We start from the raw sequence: 22,744 nt of genomic DNA, 5'->3' as shown, positions 1-22,744 counted from the left end.
CGCGATGGCTGAAAAGGAGGTGGAGGATGAATCCTTCTTCTCTTAGGGGGAGGGCTCCCAGAAGGGCCTGGCTCCGGGTCCCCCGTCGGGAGCGGTTCCTCCGCTGGTGGTAACGGCAGTCTCGTCCTTATCTCCGAGCATAAGGACTGTATAGCCAACAAAATGACCGCCGAGTTGTCTTGCGGCGCTGGTTGAGGGGAGTCCGACGGGCGGTCAGGGGCCCCGTCGGCACCCTCGACGTTATCGTCGTCTCCTACGTCGGGATCCCTCCCGACGGGCTGGTCGTCTTCCACGCCAACGCCGTGGCTTAAGACCTCGATCAGCTCTTCCTCAGAGGTTGAGGCCGAATCCACGACGACCTCCTGCCCCCCCCCCCTTTTTCTTCTCCGTCGGAGGTTTCACGGGGGTCCTGTCGATGGGCATAAAAGAGGACTCCCTCCGCGGTGGCAGGGAGACTCTGAGCCCCGAGGTCGCCACCACTGGTGTAGCCTCCACAGGCTGAGCCAGGGCCGCCGCGACTGTCTCGATAGAGGCCTTGGCCGGATGGATTAAGGCTTTCACCACCTTAGGTGCGCTCACCGCCTTCTCCTTGGGGGGGAGGGGGGACACTGCCTCGCTCTCCCTCCGATGGGGCCTTCGAGCTCGACCGGGGCCTCTCCAGGAGCTTCGCCGGGTGCTCGGCCTTCCTCTTACCCAAACCAGAGCGTTGGCTCGTGGTTGATGGTGCCGGGGAGGATGCGCCCTGCCTGGCGCCCGTAGAGCCCGACCGTTCGGCGCTCCCGGTGCCAGCGGACTTGCGGTGCTTGGCCTCGTGTTGGACCCCCGTCGCGTCTTCAAAGGTCTTAGAAGACCGCTCGGATTTCTTCTTCTTCTCGCCCGACGGCTCTTCCCTTCCAGCCAGTTGGCGAGACGTTGATGGCGGCCCTTCATGGTCCGCTCCGACATATTGCCGCAAAACGCACAGTCCTTCTCCACGTGCGTCTTGTCCTCATGTAGGCAGTAAAGACAAAAGGAGTGTTTGTCCTCAAAGACATTCTGAAGCTGGCATCCAGGGCAGACCCTGAACAGCTTTCCGGGTGTCGAGCTTCCCCTCTCCTGGGCCATGTCCGAGATGGGCCTGAGAAACTTCTGGAGTCCTCCAAAAGCGTGGCTCGACGAAATCTTCACCCTTGAGGGGCGTAGACGAATCCGACACGGGTACCCGTTGATCGGATGAAGAATCGGTGGAGCTTGAGGCTCTTTTTGACCGAAAAATCGAAGTTTTTGAGAAAAAACGTGAAAAAATAGCACTAACGCTCGAGAGCAATAGCACGAGGATCCCAACACTTGAACGTGCAGTAAAAATCTGAAGATGGCTGCCAGAGGCGGGGCTTAGGTAGAGGGCAGTCATTGGCTGTGGTCAGTATGACGCAGAGATCAGTGATTGGTTACTACTACGAAAGACAGATCAGAAACGAAACTGATACTGGTTTTTTCTTTACCGAGGATTCCCAGCCTGACGACGGGGAATATTCATGAGCATGTGAATCCATGCCAGACCCCATGCTGGAGAAGGGACGAAACAACCGCCCACTTTACAAAGCTCCCTATGACCTTGCTGTATCGGAGTCCTCCTTCATGCCCTTGAGGGCTTCATCTATTTTTTCCCAAACAATTCTTCCCCTTCACAGGGCATGTCCAGTACCTTGTAACGAACCTCCGGCCTAAAGTCTGTGCACTTAAGCCAGGCCTGTCTCCTTAGTACCACCCGATTATTTATCTGCTTGAACCCAGATTCCGCTAAAACTACAGCGATGTTAATGCTATGATTTGACGCCTCCTCACCTTCACGCACCAGTAACATGAACGCCTTTTGGTGTTCCTCGGGTAGATGTTCCAATATAGGGGCCAGCCGATGCCACATTTCGGGGTCGTAGCGTGCCATAATCGCCAACGAGTTAGCGGCTTTAACTCTTGTTGCCCCCACTGTTAAAACCTTCTTCCCGAAGGCATCTTGCCTTCTAGTGTCGCTGTCAGGCGGTGTAGTGCATTTGTGCTGTGTTCTGGCTTTCCTGCTAGCCGCCACTGATTCAGGGGTAGGTTGTGCAACCAAACACTTTGGCGTAGAGTCCGGGGCTTTGAATTTTTTCTCCAACCTGCCTTTAACTGCAGGCCCTGAAAACGGGTGTTGCATGGTACGTAGGCCTTCTTGGCAAACATGGTCCAGGATTGGAACGGAGAAAACCGCCTTCCTTCTCTTTCCCATGTGGTCAAATAGGAAACATTCTTTCCGTTCTTCCTCTGGGGTCAGACCAAACTCGATACAGGCTTTTGCCATCATGGCATGAAATGCCCCAATGTCATCCGGGGGTGACGGTTTCGCCGGACTCCTAGGAGCCTCCATTTCCACATCAGACTCCCATGTCGGGTCTCTTGATGGCGACGATGAAATGTCAGAGATGGAGTCTCTGGGACTCTGGTCGGAATCAAGAGTCCTGCAGCTCATCCTCCTCCGGATGGGAAAGAGGAAGCTCTGTGCTCATTGGCCGCGAAGCCGGCAACTCAGCCGTGGATGCTGAACGCTGAGGGGCACCTGCCGCGTCGACGATAGGTGTTACCGAAGGGGTACCCATGGGAGGCAATCTTGCATCCAGCTGACTTAATAGGGACAGCAGTGTTGCTAAAACCTTTAGAGACGGCACCGACTGCGGCTTCAGCAGAGGAGATGCAGGTGGAACATTCTGTACTACCGCCGTCGAAGGGCTAACGCACTGTAAGCCAAGGCTTGTTGGGTTCACCACAGGCTCTCGTTCCTCCTCCATCGACGACACTGAAAGGACGGAATCCTGCTGTAATAAGGTGTCTGGCAGAAGGGTGTCATACGCCGAAAGCTGCCAAGATCCACTCACTGGTAGCACGTCGACCGACGACAAAAACCTCGGGCCCTCGTCGATTGCCACCACTGGAGCCGACGACACCACTGTGGAGACAGACACTGTGGCCGGCAGCGAAGCCGTCGACGACGGGACTCCCGCCGACGGTGCTGGCAGCTGTGGTGCAGATTCGTCAGGCGATCCCACCTTTTTTGAATCTCTGGATAGGTGCTTCAAAGATTCTCTCTACTCGAGGAAGACCTATGATGGTCTCCTGAAGAGGAGCATTTCGAAGTCTTTTTTGTCCTTTTTCGAAAAAGAAGATTTCTCAGGCCTTCGGGACTGGTCAGACTGACCATGCTAAGGCGATGAAGGAGCCCCTTTCGTCAGGTATTTCCCCGAAGAGGGGCGGCCACTCTTTTCTGTAGGCCATGACTTCTTTGCCGGTGGTTCAGCCGACACCGACCGGCGACGAACTGCGAGAGAAGGTCTCTCCGATGCTAGACTGCGCACCGTTCATACCTCCGATGGAGGGTAGGCCCCATCATTCAGCCACAATATCAGCTGCCGATTGCGGTCCTTCAATGTTTTCTGCGAGAAACCCTTGCAGATGTCGCAGGTATCGGCAGAGTGATGATGGTACAGGCAATAGAGGCAGTCCATGTGCCCGTCCCCTTCATATACCTTTTTCATTTCGCAAGTAGCGCAGGGCCGAAACAACGCTTTTCCCAACACTGGGAAAGAAAAATGATCACAATACACCAATGTGTAGAAAGCACAAGGTGATCCCGACACTTTGGAAATGGTTGAAATCTGAGGAGAAGCTGCGGGGGCGGGTCTATTTATACCCTACGTCCTATTGGGTGGTACATAAGCGCCCCAAAAGGAAGTCGATAGGACACTAAAGTGCCAAAGTTTTCCAAGGGAAAAAGGCTGTTTTAAAAAAGACTGAATTCGAAGCCTGACGACGGAGAATATTCAAAGCATGTGAATCCATTAAAGATCCAATGCTGGAGAAGCAGAGGTCACTTCCAGCGTCGCAATTTCGTCTTGGTTGGTCGCAGTGCACAGGAATCTGTTCCAGGCAGCTTCCAGTAGAAGACCCAAGAGAGGAAAGACTTATGTGGGGCAGACCACCTCAGTTCAACTCATGGAATTGAAGGAGTGTTGCAACAGGAGCAAAGACGGTCAGGCGGTGACAGGCTATCTTCACACAGCGAACACAGGAGCCGGCCCAGCACAGCGTCCCTTGGAGTGATACAGCTGAAAATGCAGGAGCAGGCGTCTGGTGGCACATGCTCAAAATTTGCAAAGTTCCAAGGGTGTGCTCAGAACGATGATGGCTGCAGCAAGGTAGCCTAGGAGAGAGCTGGTCAGTCCACCGGTTGGACCAGGGACATATTCGAAGGCTCAGCAGGCACGGATCCTTGAACAAGGGCCAGATTGCCTGTTCCCACTGGTCCAGGAGTCGAAGCACCAACATAGGCAGTCTTGCGATAAGGTCAGAGAAGGAGGGCTTCGCCCGGACAACACTGGAGTCGATACTGGCCAGCTGCAGGGCCTTCTTTAGTTGGCCATGGGGCTGTTCTTCTATGTAGAAGTGTTGGTTCCAATGATGATCTGCTAAACATGCACAAGAGTCCTCCTCCTAGCCAAAATTCAGGCTGGGAGCAAGTACTCTAATTGTAAAGATCTGCAACATTCAAACAGCCAATGAATGTCCAATGATGGACAGCCAATGTTCACCACATCTACATCTGCCCAGCAACAGACTGTCACCAGAGATATGGACTGGGCTCGATAGTCCCAGCCTCCTTCTGTGGTCCACACAACCACAACGCACCTTAGCCGTGAAAGCCACAACTTTCCCCGGAAAAGGGATTTCCATTGAAGGCATTTCCTGACCCGACAAGGCAGGAAGAATGCCAAAAAGCAACATGGCCAAAGAACAAGCAAAGAGCCTTGTGGAGCTAGCCACCTTTAGTAGCCATTGGAGAAAAATGCAAACGTGCACAGGGAAAATAAACTGTATAAATATCTTCCCTGCAACCAGCTGGTCTTAGACACATTGTACAATTAAGCAAAAAGCGGTTATATAAAAAGATATAAGGATACAAAGTACTCAAACTGCACCGATAAGGTAATCTGTAGATTGTAACAATACAATAATTCATAAAAAGAGACAGCCTCTCAGTACTGACAGTCTTAAGGACTAGTCCGTTTCCCCAAGAATGAGCAAAACAGGCAAGGGAAGTAAAGCGGGTGTCTTTACTTACCCTCCAAAAAGTCCAGACAGGGTTCAAAACAAGCAAAAACAAAGGGTGTCCCATAGTAATCTATGGAGGTATAGGTGCACAAAGAATATCGTGCCCAACACTGTCTCAAACACTTCACATTCACTCCTTTACCTAACCAAACCTCTACACTGTGTCACACACTCAATGCATTATTACTTGCACTCACTAACCAACAATCACCTTTTCAAGAAATCACCACCACAATCCAGAGCGCTTTTCTTCCTCCTGCTGCCACCTCATCCGACCTCAACCGAGCAATCCACAACTTCTGGCTTCCTATCCATTTTATGCTCCACCTATTGTTTGCATTGGTCCACTTTCTATAGCCAGTCTTGACCTATATCACCCACCCAAGAGGAGTTAGTTACAACAAAGGTGTACAATGGTCTTTGACCCCCTTTCCCTTTGTGGACCCATCACAGAATAACAATGGTGGCCTGGATAGTGCATTGTCCATGTTTGTGGTGGGGGTGGGGGCGGGAGGGTTAGTCTATGTCCCCCCCCCTTTAGGTAAGGACAGTGTGTGGGGTTTGAGGCCCCGTATTCAGTATATGGCGGTCTAGGGTGTTGTCCACAGCCCACTGCCATTTTTAGTTGCTGCTGTGGAAAGCAGAGCAGGCCGTCTTGGCACCACGTATATGCAGCTCTTCTCCTGTGGCCTCTCACTACTTTTCAGGTGCTCTCCAAGTCAGCTATGGGGTGACCCACTGTGTGAGCAGCCGAAGGGTTGTCCGTGCTTGGCTGGTTTTCGGTCTCTGGCTGCCTCGCACGGATACAAGATGCCACTGTTTGACTTCTCACTGCTGGTTTTCATTGCTTTCTCATACCGGCATGCTGTTCCCATAAGAGACTCTAGAGTTAATTTTGTTTGCAAGACATGGCGTGAGAGAAGCTTGTACTACAAAAGAACATACTGGCACAAGATGGGGGAGGAAGATGGGAGCTGGGGCCCTCTCAACACCACATTCTCATAGGACCGTCCTCACGGGAAGGACTGGCTCTATATGTCCCCCTGGAAAACCTTCCACCCCATGCTGAGAGGGGTTCCCATCCCACCTTGACAAGGCCAGCATACAGGCCTTCTCACAGCTCTTTTTGTCTAAATATTAGTATGCTCATATCAAATGGTACAGTCTAACCAATGCATTTCATACGTTCTTTTATATTTTACTCTGGCCTTTTTTCGGGTTTCTAAGTGTTTTGCCAATGAACTGTTAGGCATCTTGCAACATGAATGCTATGTTATGTTGATTTATACTGTGCATCACTACCACCCACAAGCAGTCTACAGGCGCTCGCGTGGGGCTGTAGGTGGGCTGGTGAGGATAGGATGAGAGGATAGGTTCAGAACCAGGAGGATCTGGTGTCTGAGTGTTTTGCATGTGGGAGTTGGTACGGGAGGCCTTGTGCGCTGTAACCGTATGGGTAGGACACAGTGCCTCGGGTGTGTGCCAGTATTTGGTTTGGTGCGAGTGTCTCGTGCAATGTTGTGGTAGGTTGTGCGCACTGGTTAGATTGTATACATAAGGGATCCAGAGTCACGGGTGGCTGTTGCTCTATGACTATCTGGTGTCTTGGTGTGTACTTGTGTCACTGGCGGTTTTATGGACTATGTGGCGAGATGGTGGGGTGTGAACATCGAGTTCATTCTTGGGGTGTTAATGTGTAGTGTAGCTATCCCAAGGTCTAGTGTAGTGATGTTGGTTATGTTGGAGGAGCAGGAAGGGGGAGTGGGTTATTAAGTCGGTCGGTTTGGGGAGCCTCTGGTGTGACTCTTTGGTTGCCACTTGATGGTATCTACCCACGTTCTTTATAACTATTTTAGCTTGCTATACATAAAATTTCTCTCTTCTTAGAGGAACAGTGGGAGAATAAGGAAAGAACACACAAGTCTTAGTCGAGCAGTTATACATAATGACTGTTTCTGCTGATGCTTGTTTAAAAATCCTCTGAATGAAGAAAGCAATCAAAAGATTCAAATGACCCTCTTCTTATGCCCCAAATTCATGCTAGAGGTTAGCACATCCCTCTAGTAAAGACCTGCAATATTCAACTTGAAATTGCTGTGCAACAGCAGACAACCAGAAACCAAACATCGCCCATGCAGACTACCTCAAGCTAGCTGCAATGCGGGTTGGAACCAGACAGTCCCAATACCCAGCACCAACCAGTTGCGGTACAACAATCCCCGACATAATAGCATTTTATTTTATTTATTTTATTGATTGATTTGCGCACCGAAAGCCTGCAGGCATTGGGGCTCAAACATAGACACAATCAATACAAGCATGTACTCGACGGGACAGGAGAAGCCCCAACTAAGGACACCTAACTAGACTAAGAAGTCCAACCTTCACTTAGAGATATGTTTTCAGTGTTTTCCTGAAAGATGTGTAATTGGATTCAAGTGGGAGTCATAGAGGGCGGTTGATCCATTTTTGTGCTGCTAACACTGGAGACACTCTCCCCAACCCGTTGGATCATTTGTGGGCTAAAACAGAGATCTGACCCAGAGCCTCAGATCTTGGAGAACGCCTGGGTACATGATAGGTGATACTTTCCTTCAAGTACGCTGGTGCTTTCCCGTGAAGGCATCTGTGGACCAGAGTCATGGTTTTGAACTAAATCCTGTCTTCGGCGGTCAAACAGTGTAGAGCTATTCTATCGGCGGTGATGTGGTCACTTTTTGTTTTCCTTTTTATTATCCTGATTGCATTATTTTCGATTACTTGACATTTAGCTATGCAGCACTTGTTTGCACCCAACAGTAAAGCATTGCCATAGCCAAGTCAGGACAAAATATTTGCCCTGGCCATGGTTGCGCCATTTTCTTCGCTTAGATAAGGTTGGATGGCTCTAAGGAGACGTAAATGGTAGAGGCAGTTCTTAAGTAGATACTGGACCTGTGCATCTGCACCCATTGAAGCCTCCAGGAAACGCCCCAGGGTTTTCACTTTCCCTGAGACCTGAAAGGGGGGGGGGGAGGGGGGGAGTCTTTGATGTCAAATTCTGGTCCTAGTTTGGCTCGAGCCTGCTGGGATCCGAAAATCATCATCCCAGTTTAATTGCCATTGAGGCACATCCAGTTCTTTTCCATCCATGTCTCAATGATGTTATATAGTGTAGTCACTTTAGCGCGGTCTCGAGGGTAGTTGCCACTCAGCTCCACCACCAACTGGGTGTCATCTGCGTAGTTCATAAAGAAGGCTCTGATGTTATCGAGCACTACGCAGAGACACCTTAGGTAGAGGTTGAACAAGAGGGGTGACAGACTTGCACCCTGCGGGACGCCACATAATATGGTTGCCCGTTTAGAGAATTTTTCTCCCCAGTGAATTTTGGATTTTCTATCTGGTGGCCTCTTTGGAGCAGTTCGCTACCTTCTCCAGTGCCCATTGGAGTGGTTTGTGGACCAAAAGCTGCACTAAGATCCAGGAGTATGAGTAATCCCATCTTGCCTTTATCTAAAATGCTTACCATACGAGTTGTCCAACATTGCTGGTTCCATGCTGTGTGATGTCCGGAAACCTCACTGTTGACTATGCAGTATATTATTAGACAACATGTTTTTGCAGTTGTGCAATGGCCACCATATCCATCACTTTGAGTAAGAAGTTCCAGTTGGTTATAAGTCGCATGTTTCCCAGATCCTTTTGATCCAGGCCTGGTTTGTTCACAAGTGGCGTGATAGCAACAGTTGTAACGCTTTTCGGTATTTTTCCATCTCTAAAAGAACCATTTACCATTTTAGTGAGCATTGGTGCGAAAATATCTTTATTTTCCAGTATCATTTTTGGGGGAATGATATTTTCTGCGCATGACTTGGGCTTCATGGAAGACAGTACTTTTACCATGTCCTCTGAGGTAATGGGGTGGAATTTGAAACTTTCTTGCTGGTTCTGTGATTGTTCCGGAGCTGGCAGATCTAGCTGGGCATTACATACTATTTGTGCTGCCGTTATTTTCTCCCCTGCTTTCTCCATTTTGTTAGCAAAAGCCTCTTGAACCTTTTCACAATCCTCCTGGGAAGGGATAAAGGGCGGGGATATGGTCTTTGGTTTCTCAACAGATTTTAGTATATCAAAAAGCTTGCTGGTTGAGTTGGCAGCTAACCTAATCTGGTGATTAAAGTATAGTTTCTCGGTCCTCTTCCAATTCTCCTTATTGGCCTGCGAGGGTAGTTTCAGCCATCTGCCCTCTCTTCCCTTTTAATGAGCTTGGAATTGAACCATTTTTGATAGTTTTTATTAACTCTGACGAGTTTGGCCTTGATGTGTGCCAGTTGCTCCACTAACTCGTGTGCACTTTGGAGATATTTCCGGATAATGTCCTCACATGTGTCACTTTCTTTATACTCCCGCATGACTTTATTTATGAACGGTTCTAAATGTGCTGTCCCAATTTTCTTGAAATTTCTGTCAAGTATTTTCTTCTGCTCGTTGTTACTTTTCAATAGTTTTTTTTTTATGACTACTGCGAAGGTCACTTTAAAATGATCCGACCAGATGCACAAAGATGTCTCTTTCACCCTGATGTCCGGGTTGTGGGTAATAACCCAGTCTAATTTATTCCCTTTGGCCATGGTTGGTTCCTTTGTTGATTACCTTAAAATCAATATTATTAAGGGCTTTCTCGAGATAGAGAGCCTCTGTCCTTGGGGATGCCTCTCCATCTATTAAAGTCTCCCAACAACAAAGTGGCAGTATTTGCACTTTTAAGGTTGTTGAGTTGTTGTACGATTTCTTAAGTTAAATACAACATTAATGATGGGGGTCTGTATACCACAATTATGTTAATGCTCTTCCTTGTGGGGGTGTGCTTCAGATGTAGTACCTCACAGCCAAAACATGTGGTTGTGGCCTCACCCTCCAATCCCGGACTCCGCTTTGCTTGTGTGCTCTCCTTCATTGATGTATTACTCTCCTTCCTATTTTTACGTTGTTTTTGAAATGTACTCCGTGATTCAATGATATTAAGCGGACCTAGCTTTTCTGCATGCTGCAGGTCCAGTGCCCGTAGCCTTTTTCCCTCCATAGCGTCCTGTGCAAATTGTTGTACCGACGCCATGCGGTGTAGACATTGTAGGTCCAAAAGCAGTTTCCCCTCGTGTGAAACACCCATCCTTACCTCTAGAGCGAGAACTCGAGGGGATGCCCTGCTTTAGAATGTCTGTGTGAGCAGCCCTTCGTGGCCTTGTCCACTGCGGTCAGCAAGGACCGTCGAAGACCGGCTCGGCTTTAAAGCGCCAGCGCTGAAGCGCCTGACATTCTAATAAATGCCAAGCCGGGGCTCCTGGGATGTAATGCGGGTTTGCTAATAAAACACACAAGAACACAGTGAACGCGACTAAAGCGGTTCTAAGGTTCTCGATTTACAATGCAATGCTATTACAATACTATTTGTCCACACAACAGTATATTAAACACGACGGCTTTAAAAACTCACAGCGTCCGTCAGCATGGAACTAATTAGTGAGATGGAAATGCTCGTAAATTCAAAATCCTCCCGTTACAATTCTAAGCTAAGGTAACACAGTAACAAAGGTGATCACAGCCTAATCATGTCTCTAGTTGCCTAGGTGGTGCCCTAACAAACCTTTCTGAGCCGCAGGGCTTTGAAGCATGACCAAATGGCATGGCCAAATAAGTCATTTCCTGCCTGAGGGGACAAGGAAAAGGATAAAGAAGAAGGTGGCTCAAAGAACAGGACTTATCACAGGGAGGAGGCATCTTGCTTATATGGGATCCAAAAAAGTATTATTGCAGTACAAATAATGGTGCACTGTAGGGTACCCTTAGAAAGGGCAAACATTGGCCCCATGCAGTAAGCCTGTTCAGTGCACATCACAAAAGTAACAAAAAGTAACAGAGAAAAAGAAAAAGAGAAACGTGTCCTGTGCACTCCGCTTAAAGTGGCTCGTGCTGCCATGTCAAAATGATGGCAATGAGAAAATCGGAGAAGCCATCCCTGCTTTTGGAGCCTAAAGGACTACCCAGTGCACGCACCAAACAATAGGAGTTGAGCGGGTATGTGAGGTAAAAACACCCCACTCACCCCATAAATCAGAGTCTAAATACATAGCAAACATGCTGGCAGTCCCAATGGCATCAATGATGTAAATTTGCAAAAAGAAAAATCTTCCCCAACACTGGGTCTCTGTCTGGAATACACATGGTTAGGAAAAATGCTCTTTGTTCGCTTCTCCTCCCATTGAGTTCTATGGCACACCTTTTCTTTTTGCTTTGAACACTGTCCTGACTTTTTGGAGCCAAGTAAAGCCCTACGCTTTACTTCCCTTGCTTTGTGCTCATTGTTAAAGGTAAACTGAGCAGACCCTAAGACAATTGGTACTGGGAAACTGTCTCCCTTAGCGGATAGCTTGTATTTTAAAAGCTTCACAACATCTTAAACTAGGAGCGGTTATGATACTTTGTATCCTTATAACTTTCTTTTGTAGCTTTGAGTTTACAAATACAATGTGCCCAGGTTAGGGTGGTGGCAGGGGATGTATTACTACCGGGTTTTTGACTTTTTACTCCTGCACTTTTGCGTTTTACCACATAATACCATAAAGAGTAACATATACCCTAAAATGGCCTTGCCATGAGATTATTGCCTGGCCTGTGGCCATCTTGTCCTTTGGCCCACTTCTTGCCCTCTAGGGTAATTGCCATGTATGGAAAGCCCTTTCCCTGGCAAAGTGATGATCTGTATTTGCAGCCGGATGTGGGGGTGGGGCTGCCTGGTCTCAGTCCACATTCAAGCCCCAGAATTTCTTTTGCTGGGCAGAATGTTTGGCAAGCATACGGTCCATGATTGGTCAGTATGGATGGTGCAGATCCATACTATTGGGGGGCCTGCTGGAGACTAGCCCAAATCCTGGATAAAAAGAAGGACTACTGCAGCCATTCAACAGAAAATCAGTGCAAGGCCCCTATGAAGAAGTGCAGCCTAGTGAAGACCAGAGGACCATTGAAACTGTCCCGCATTGCCTCTTGCCAAGTCCTGGCGAAGCCCTGCTCCTCTGTCCTGATCTGAAGACGGCCCTCATCGGTGCTTCAACTCCAAGACTGGTGGGAACAACCAATCCCAACCCCATGCTCTAGGGTCCGTGCCTACTGGGCCTTCAGAAGTGTCTTTGGACCACCCATTGGACTGACCAGCTCTCTACTGGGCTACCTTGAAGTAGTTGTCGCCATTCCAAGTGGATCCTTGGAACATTTTAAACTTGTGCTAACAGACGTCTGCCCCTGCATTTTCAGCCTTCCTGTCCCAGCAGAAGCCGGGCCTGCTTTGTTTGCCAACTGAAGATCGCCCGTCAATGCCCGACTGATGTGACTCCTGTGGCTTCTAGTCTTCTCTGCTCCCAGGAGGTCGCCTGCTATGCAGAAGCCTTTTTCCTTTTGTGTCAATCAGCCGGCTAGACTCTGAAACCGTAATACAGGTACCGTGACCAACCAAAATGAAATCCAGTGGATACAAACTACCTCTGCATCTGCAATCCATGGGCCTCCCTCATCTGGACCAAGCAAAGTATGTGGCCCCAACAGTTTCCCGAACCGCTGAAGTGGTCTCTGGGAAAATCAAGAGTAAAGGGGTTGAGGGACTAAATTAACATACCTGTTTTGGCCCTCCAACCGGCCACCAGAGGATTACCATGGGCGTAAAGTCCTGGCCCCATCTCTCCATTGCCTGACTCAGATCTGTGGTGGTCTAGGTTAAGGATTCGCGCTAAGATTTCCCCAGTTTGGTGGGATGAAGACAGATATTTACCTGAACTTTTCTTAACTTCTGGCATAATGAATCACAACCGCTGGCAATGCTCAAATCAATATTAAACCTGCCTTAACAGGATAACCTGTGGAACTGGTGACTCTGGGGCACGAGCTCCCATTACATCTCTGAGCTGGAATTACTAAGTGTTCGGGATTTAATTATAGGATGGCACTTAGTGTTTTTACTGTCTTTTTCTAGCCTGATCACTTACCTGCATTTCACTGATTTTGAATTAACTGCTTACCTATCTTTTCACCGACTTTCTCACATACAGGTATTGAAAGTATTGCTAATACTTTGCCCAGCATACTGAGCTCATCTTTTGCCTACACAACCATCAATCTGGACCCATCATACTGAGCTTGTTGATTGCCTACACGACCATCAATCTGTATTGCGAGCATCCAGAGGCACAGAAAATGCTTTCCTGAACACCCATGAATAAATGCTTGCATCTCTTGACACCAACTCTCCCGCTGTCCTCATTCTACAAGATCTTTCCTCTGCATTCGATACGGTCAACAATTCCATACTCATAAAACGGCTCCATTACACCCTTGGAATCTCGGCGCAGGCACTGGACTGGCTGACCTTCCTCACCGATTGCCCCTAACTCTCCCCCCTACCAGGTCATCCTGGGCTCTTTCTCCTCTCCTGCCTCTATCTCCACCTGCAGTGTTCCCCAGGGCTCTAACCTCTCACCCTGGCTATTCAACATCTATCTCGCTCTGGTTGCTCACCTTATCTCCACTTTCTCCCTCACTTCCAGTGTTATGCAGATGACACCCAACTCTTCTTCACACTTCCCTCTGATGCTCCGCTTTCTTCATCTACCATTCCTGACTGCCTATCTGCCATCCAGTGCTGTGCGCCTCCAATGATCTCTATCTCAATGGCAGCAAGACTGAGATTCTTCCTATTGGGACTTCTGTTCCCTCTTTCCCCTTTCACTCTGGCCACCCTCTATGGGCTCTCCCCCTTCTGCTGCATCTGAAGCGAAAAACCTTGGAGTCATCTACGACTCCTCTCTCTCTTTCCTCCCTTACATATTGGACTTTGCCAAGAAAGCCCATTTTCAACTCCACCTCCTCAGAGGTATCCTTCCTTTCCTCACTTTTCCCCAGAAGCTCAACGTATCTAGAGCTCTGGTACTCTCCAGGCTTGACTACTGCAACAGCCTCTTCCTTAATCTGCCCTCTTCCACTCTCCACCCCTCCAGCTTATCCAGAATAGGGCTGCAAGACTTAACCTTGGCCTCAAACCCAGAACCGTATCTCTCCAACCCTAAAATCCCTCCACTGGCTCCCGGTTGCTGCAAGGATCAAATTGAAATCCCTCTGCATCATACAGAAGGCTGCCTGGGGCCAAGGACCAATCTACAACTTGCTCTCAACAAATACTTTCCTTCCAGATCCTTGCGCTCATGCGGCTCTAACTCTCCGCTTGTTCGGCACTTTTCTAAAACAGCAAGCTGGTGGCAGATTTCTTTCCTCGGCTGGCTCCCTCCTCTGGTACAGCCTCTCCCCACCTCTCAGTCTTCAGCCGGGTCTCTTCAAATTCCAGAAGCTCCTCAAGACTTTCCTCTCCACCTCCTCCTTCCACCTGTCACTCCCGTGCTAATACCCCACAGTCGCTGAGATTGGTGGCCTGGGACCTTGTGTGTCCTCCTGGGTCCCAGCCTTCCATCCAATCGCAATTCAGCCTTCCGCACCCATCCAAGCACTTGCCTTCAGGCACCCACTGGCCTGTGTCTTCACAGGCCTGCACTTATTAATGGCAGGTGATCACTCTGTAACAAACTATCTCCGCCAGGCATTTACTGTTGCACACAACTGACTACTTGGCACCTCCCATGGGACAACTCCTAGCACTTACCCCCTTCCCTGACCCTCTCCCTGCACTTGCACATTCTGAATGCCCACAAGGCCCAGTAGGGCGCCCCTTTCGTTTAGCCTTTGTGCCAATGTTCCCTCCCCTTTGCCCTGTGGGAAAATTGAAACAATTTCTTGATGTATAAGCGCCTAACAAATGCACAATAAATGAATAAATAAATGATAGCTTTGCTAAACTGTTGCGTAACTGTCTTTAAGGTAAAGCATTGAGGTTCTCCCTAGAACACCCAAAGGTGGATGTCTGTGTATTTTACAGCAGTTCAATACTCTAGACATCCTTGCCCGTGTCATGAGGATCCGCATGAAACCTGCCTTCAAGTGCAACTCCTAGTATGACTCCCATCTGGCCTCTCTGAAACGCAAGTGCAGAACAGCTGAGAGGAAGTGGCAGGCTTCAAGCACATCCTCTGACAAACTGGCCTGCTGCCTGTTCCAAAGGCAATACAGACGTTCCATCAGCTAGAAGAGGGCCTATATCCAAGCCTGCATCTCTGGGAACAGAACGCTGCTGAACTTTTCAAAATCTGCAGGGAACTCAATCCGACTGCAGTCTCCATTTCTCCTCTACCTTCCCTGGCCCTCTGCACTTCACTGGCCTCTCACTTCATTACTAAAACTCAGGACATCCTGTCTATCGCTCCTCTAGACCATACCCTTCCCTCTCACCGGCTCTCAGGCCTCCCTTGTCCCCTCCACTTTCCTGCCTTCTCTCCTCTTTCTCTCCCATGTCACCAGATGAGGTCTCTAAACAAGTCTGCTCTATGAAAGTCTCATCCAAACAGGTGCTCCCCGCTCCTCCAGAACTATCAAGGAGCACATGGTCTCCCTTGCTCCAGCCTTGGCTGATTTCTGCAATCACTCCTTTGCCACTGATCTTTCCCGTCTCTCCTCAAGCACTCGCTTGTGCTGCCGACCCTTCCTGTCCGGCTAACTACCGCCTTATGTCCATTTCCCCCTTGCTCGGCAAACTCTTGGAGAAGCTGCATCTCCCAACTTATCTACCACACTGAATCTGCTGGTTGTCACCACAACCACGAGTCTGGCTTCAGGGTTGCCAGAGGCATGGAAACTGCACTCCAACCCCCATGAAAACTTGCTCTCTAATCTCGATTTCACACTCCTTCCGGTCTCATCCTTTTTTACCTCTCCTCTGCTTTTGATGCGTTCAATCATGCCACCCTTATAAATCAGCTCAGTGATACCCTTGGCATCACATACCTGGCTCTGGACTGGCTGTTCTTCCCCCTCTGAACGACCTTGCCAGGTTCAACTGGGCCCTTTTCTCTTCTCCATCCCTCTCTCCACCTGTGGTGTCCCCTCAGGGCTCCATTCTCTCACCTTGGTTTTTCAACATCTACCTTGCCCCCATGCCAGCCCATTTGATCTCTGCCTTGTCTCCTAACGTCCAATGTTATGAGGACGACACACAACTCTCCTTCAAGCTCCCCTCCTCTGCCTTCTCTTCCTCGCTCAGACCCAACTGTCTGCAATTTAGGCATGGTGCACTGCTAACAATCTCTGCCTTATTGCCAGTAAGACTGGGATCCTTCTCATTGGGGGTCCAGCTCCCTCCTTTCCCCTTATGTTCTGGCCACCCTCCATTAGCCCTCCTCACCTCGCCGTCCTGTGAGGCAAAAAACCGTGGTGTCATCTTCAACTCCTCTCTCACCTTCTTCTCCTCACATCACGGACCTTGCCAAGAAGGCACACTTTTAGCTTCACCTCCTCAGAGGCAATCTTCCTTTCCTCACCTTGCCCCAGAAACTCAATGTCTCCAGAGCTCTGGTCCTCTCCAGGCTGGTCTACTGTAACAGCCTCTTCCACAACCTACCGAACTCCTCCCTTTGCCCCCCCCCGCATCAACTAATCCAGAATAGGACTGCAAGACTAATCCTTGGCCTCAAGTCCAGGGACCACATCTCTCGAGCCCTATAATCTCTCGACTGGCTCACGGTTGCTACGAGTATCAAGTTCAAAGCCCTCTGCATTAACCACAAGGCTTTCTAGGGCACTGGGACTCTGCTACATCCAACTCTCTAGCCTTAAATACCTCCATGCTAGAGCCCTTCTGTCTTCAAGATCCAACTCTCTGCAGATCACGACGCTTCTCCAAGCATAGAGTAGGGGGTAGATCTCTCTCCTCCACATGTGCCTCTCTCTGGAATGGCCTCCCTGCCCTTCTCCGACTTCAGCCGGATCTCCTTAAGTTTGTGAAGCTTCTCAGGACCCTCCTTTTCGCTTCCTCGTTTCCTCTCCACCTCCCCTGCTAATTGTCCCTCCCCACCTCTGCCTCTTGACTTGCTGCTTGGTTCCTTCAGATTCTTACAGGGCACCAGGCCCTGCCCTACCCTACCCTACCAGTCTACCCGTGCACTTGGTCTCCTCTAAACCCCCTCCCCTTAACCTGCACTTGCCCTTCTGGGCCCCCTCCCCTGCACTAGCCTAGCTGGGCCTTCACCTCCCCCTTCCAACCCCTTGCCCTTCCAGCCCGTTCCAAGCACTTAGCACATGGACTTTTCTGCCCCTGCACTTCTCTCTCCCTGGGCTCTGTCCACCTTGGCTCCCCGGGCACTTGCTTCACCCTCCTGCACTCCCCGACTCCCCCACTCTCTCACTCTCTCACTCTCCCACTCTCCCCTGCACTTCTATTACTGCACTTGCACGATCCGAATGTCAGAAGGCCTAGTGGGACCGTTTTTATTTTTGACATCCCTGTTGATCCTCCAAACACATTGTGTATAGGTGCATTATAAAAACCCATTCAATAAATAAATTAGTCGTGACAATACTTGGCTGAAGATTTCATTACTTAGGGTGTAGTTGAAAGGTCTAATAAATAATTGTATATTTTTGTACTTCTCAGTCTATATGGAATTACTGGAGTGCTCTGTGTGGGTCTAATTGTAGCCCTAGACTACTCTTGCACCCCTCCTGAGTACAAGCCTTGCCACTCTGCTACCTACCATGATTGGGTATGACTAGACGTCAGTGTCTTTCCTATTCACCATAATAGCTTGCCCTCTCAAAATCCATTCACTAATCAAACACATAGAATTGTTGCACTTCATAGTAATGATCTGACCAGGTGGAACATTGATTAGCCCTTTTAAAAGGAAAAAGGCGACAGCAATAACTGGGATGATAAACTAAGCAAAGTGTGATCAATCTTCTCATATGCAGACCATGTGACACATACACAGGCTAATCCCCATTCCATTAGTTTTACTGTATGTTAAACCATAAATAGTAGAGGCACAATGTTAATAGCTTACTTCCGCAGTGGATCTTCTGACAGAGGTCCTCTATCCGTCTATGCAGTTTGTTTGAAGCCTCCACAATACGGGACACAGCCTTCTTAGAGAACTCCATGCGGTCCTGAATCTGCAGTTCCATCTCCTCGTTGCTGCTGCTTGCCAGAGTCTGCAGGAAGGACCGGGTGGGATCGTTCAGACCACCATCAGGCTTCTCTGGTATGGAAGAAGCTGGAGCCAAAGATGTTGTGTCTAGACCTAGAAAATAAATTAAAAAAGAAGGGAAGAACATGTTGAGATCAGGTGAAATCAGATGCTAGAGCCCAAAGCGTAGACACCCAAATCTCAAAAAATGTTGTGTGAATCCAGAGCGCGCACACAGTGAATATGTGAGCATCACCTGCTCTGGTGACATTCCTTATCAGAATTTAAATTGCAAACTCACAGGCTGCATACGGATCTTTACATCCTCAAATCAGCTTGACATTTACTTTAAATCAGGGAGTGCAATAATGTATGATCAAACAAATAGACGTCTTTTTTCAAATACAAACAGGAAATCAGCTTAATCACACCAATTAATTTCAGCTGTTCTGAATTTGAGGAACACACTCCTGTTGCAGGCTTTCCAATACTACCTAGCAGAAGTCCAGCCATTGGCAGCATTTTAACTGGTGCACAACATTTAAAAAGCTTAAACTCTATCCAGATCCATGCACCGCCCCCACTATTCTTCTCAGAGTCCTCTTCCTGCAGTTCTCTTTTCAAGCAGTGAAAAACCATGCCTTCTCATGGATTATCAGAATCACGAGTATCCCCGACTTGAAAATTCTCTTCATTTTGGCAACTTATTTTCCCCCTAAATCACTATTTCACAGAACAAGAGATCTACAGCTGCAAATCCCTCAGTGCACAGATGGAATGCAACTCCGCCCCATGGGGGCTCACCGTTTGGGGCCACCCAAGTGCCCTTCAAGCAAGTCAATCATGTGTAAAAGGTCTCGTTTGAGTATTTGGTGGGAGTCAGTGATTTACTGAAGCTCAGTAAAGCTTGCTGTATAAACAAGCAAGGTAGAACCAACTCGAAGGTCCTGTTCAACTGAAATCTTAAACAGCTTCTCATTTGAAGGCATGTTCAAATGGAACGCAGAGAAGCCAATAAGGCTAAAGTTCAGTTCCTGATAGATTTCATCACTGAACCGAAACATGGTTGAATATCTGAGATTGAGTTTATTGCCATAAACTCATTATTACAGTTAAACATGGAGCCTAAGAAAATCAGTTTTAGTGGATGTTTCCAAGGGTCAAATGTGTCTGTTTTACAATAGTTCCTTCCAAAGTAATAATCTTGAATGCATATGGGTATAATCGGATTGCAAATTCTGACAATGAGTGGTAAAGGCCAGAAAGCCCTTACCCTCAGAGTACTTGTTCTTTCAGAAAGGAATAGCTAAAAGAATTGCTGTTATCCACAACTGTTGAGCTTGTGTGTATGGTGCCCGAGAATCTAAAGTATCAATGGTTTGACCTCAAGAAAAATCTAGCCATTATTAGGCAGGCAAGTATTCATCTAATCGGTGTTGAAATACAAACGAAAAAGCTTTATTTCTCATCGGGCACTAGAGCAGAGTAAAAATTCTCTCACATGTGTTGTAAATCAGTACACGTAAAAGTTTTAGACCACCTTAATGATTTATGTTACAACCCATCTTTCTGCAATTGGAGGCCACACAAACTATCCCATTTTCTGCAAAGTGCGCAGTGATACCAATGTTATGTGTTCCACCATGTACCGTTGAGTCTCAAATGTAGGCGTTTTCTCCCACTGCTTCGGTATCTCACATTTAGGCTTTTTCTGCATGTACTATTGAATCTCAAATGTAGGCCTTTTCTACACCTGCTCAGGTGTCCCAATGTTAGGTGTTCCACCATGTGCTGTTGAGTCTCAGATTTGGGCGTTCTCTGCCGCTCGTTAGGTGTCACAAAGTTAGGCGTTTGTACTTTTGGAACAACTTGGGTGTTGCACCATATAATATTGAGACTCATTTATGCGTTGTCTCCCACTGCGCGGGTGTCCCAAAGTTGGGAGTTTGTGCATATACTGCTGACTCTCAACATAGGTGTTCCACCATGTACTGTTTGGTCTCAGGTTTGGGCGTTGTTTCCACTGCTCAGGAATAAAAAGGTTGGCCCTTTGCTGCATGCACTGCGGACTCAACGTAGGTGTTCCATCATGTACTGTTGATTCTCAAATGGAGGCATTCCTCCCACTGCTCAATTCTGTAAAATCTAGGTGGTTCACCATTTATTGCTGCGTCTCATATTTGGGCACGCTTCCATTTACTGTTTTGTCTCTGACTTGGGTGTTTCTCCCTTTGCTTTAGTGTCTCGGGTCTGGGTCCATTTGCTGCTGTGCCTCATACCTGGGTGTTCTCCCACTTGCTGCTGTGCCTCAGACTTGGGCGGCTCTCCCACTGATCAAGTAATCAAATCTAGGGAGTTCTCAATTTGCAAGATCAGCCAATCGATTTGGACCTAGGAAAGCGACATCTAAGGAGGAACTCTGTTAGGGAGATTTATCATTTTTAGGCTTCATCCCCTCTGCTAGTGAGACCTCCAGCACGTTTTGCTGGACTTCTGGACCTTTTTCTTTCTATCCTGAATGAGTGGAGCCTTTTTCCACTCATGTATTCTTATGTGCTCTGTCTTTTGGAACTCGGTTCTCTGCGTTTAACTTTTACTATGGAGTCCATATCTCTTTTAAGGCATCTGTGTTTAACGTTTGCATCACAGCTACTTAAGGGCAGTGTTGCTGGGAACCCTTTGGGTTCTCCTTTGAGATGCTTTCTTTATCCTTACTTACTACTGTTCTTAAGGACTTTATACTCTGAGACTGGCACACACCACCTTATGTGGAGCACCTAGGGCATACCTAGCACCCCACTTCTGTCTGCTCCTGCAACTTTTTAGTCACATGGACAATCCTCTACTTATGGCTGGTGGCAGTGGACGTCTTCTACCAAGCAGTGTGCTACTTATTATTGCAGACTGTATTCAGTGTCTCAGTTGTGCACAAAAGGGTCACTTATGTTTTAACATGTTGTCTCCTTTCATTTTTCGCCTTTTCTAGCGTGGTTGTTCCTTGTTAGCCCTTCTACCATTCTGGGAGGGGGAGGTCTGTGTGTCTGTTTTCCCTTTAGCAGGAACTCTATGGTTTCCCTGCCTAGGCTCCAGTGTGTCTGGGAAGGCAGGAAGTGGGGGGTGAGTTTTTCACTCCCCTGCCCTTTGCCTGCCTGAGTGCCTGAATGGAATCAGTTCCCACTGGGCATCTGGTGGACAGCAACCCGCCCCTTTCTATAAACTTGAGAGATTGCAGGGGAGTGTGTGCTGAAACTGAATAAAAGGTGAGGTACCCGAGATGAAAGGCAAATCGACCACTGGAACTTAAAGTAACTGAAGAAGATGAGAAGAGACGCCTGTAGGCCCTTTGCAACACAGTGAAGTGATTCCTGCTGTCCTGACCCAGTTTTCTATGCAACAGAGGAGTTCCTAAGAGGATGACACCTTCCCTTTGGCTGGTGAGACCAACCAGCCCTGACAGAAACTACAATTTGAGCCATCTCCCGAGGTTCTTTGCCTTCCCAGAGCTGCAGACCATGAAAACCAGGAGACCTCTGACCCAATCATAGTGCAACGTCGTGCCAAGGCCTTCCAAGTCTTTACTGAGCTCCAGGTGAACCTCCAGCAACACAAACAGACTATTTCAAGTCCCCCCACTAGAGTGCAGGACTCCAGGAATCGAAGAAGATTGACTGGCCGTATCGTGTCCTTTGTTGGTGCTGCAGAAAAGGCACCAAAACCGCAGTCTGACGAGAAGCTGAAGAAATCTGTGCCATAGGTCCTCTCTCGAGACTGCTGCTAAGACATCCCATTCAGTGTCCTGCCTTTCGTCACTAGACCAAGGTATCCGAAGACCGGGTCCATCGTTGCTGCACAGAGGAGAATACAGCCATGAAAAGTTCCTCTAACCTAAGGTACTGTGGGGTGAAAAGGTATTGCTTACCTTAAACCAAGAAGTTGCTCCAAAGTGTTGAAGAGCACAAAGAGTTGTCCCCTCTTACCTTGTGTCACCTTTTTACAAGTCCTTTAACAGGATCGCCAACGTTGTTTTAATTCTTCTAGCATCCTTAACTAAAGCACATTGAGGCCATACAGATCTGGAAATGTCGCTATGTAAAATGACTACAATACAACAAATAATCTTCAAAGTTGATGCGAGATATTTTGAGGATCGCAGCTTTCTTTTCACGCACTAGTTTGAAGGGGTTCATCTAAACCAAAATTGTTGGGGGGTTTAGAGAAAGATAAACTGTTAATGCACTTGCAAAGTTTCCACAGGCGCAGATTTGAAAGATGAATGGAGACTGCAATTTAACCGTTAGTTGAGGAGAATTTCCTCTCCAGAGATCCGAAGTTGCACTGCTGAGATTTGCTGGCATAGTGCTGCCGGTGAGAACAACAGAAGTGAGACAAGGCACCAGTGTAAGGAGAAGAGGCGAGATGCGGTATCAGACACATTAGAATGGCACTCGGAATACCGATATGTAGATAAAATACAAATATAAATGAGACTATATTAAATAGGACACTAACGTTTTCCTAAAACTGCATAAAAC

General features: G+C 48.1%; 1 protein-coding gene across 2 annotated transcripts in view; it reads right to left on the bottom strand.

The window, feature by feature from the left end:
- The window catches only part of RNF40 (ring finger protein 40), a 1,006,396-nt gene that overhangs the window by 736,723 nt on the left and 246,929 nt on the right, over positions 1-22,744 (bottom strand). For both annotated transcript variants that reach the window (XM_069651635.1, XM_069651636.1), the window contains exon 5: positions 18,090-18,326. In XM_069651635.1, coding sequence (XP_069507736.1) covers positions 18,090-18,326 — 237 coding nt within the window. The remainder of the gene's footprint in view (positions 1-18,089; positions 18,327-22,744) is intronic.

The sequence above is a fragment of the Ambystoma mexicanum genome, chromosome 3p, assembly GCF_040938575.1.
Source record: "Ambystoma mexicanum isolate Mex_15411 chromosome 3p, UKY_AmexF1_1, whole genome shotgun sequence".
NCBI lineage: Eukaryota > Metazoa > Chordata > Amphibia > Caudata > Ambystomatidae > Ambystoma > Ambystoma mexicanum.
Note: the sequence above shows the minus strand (reverse complement) of the source record. Positions and strands in the feature narration are given on the sequence as shown.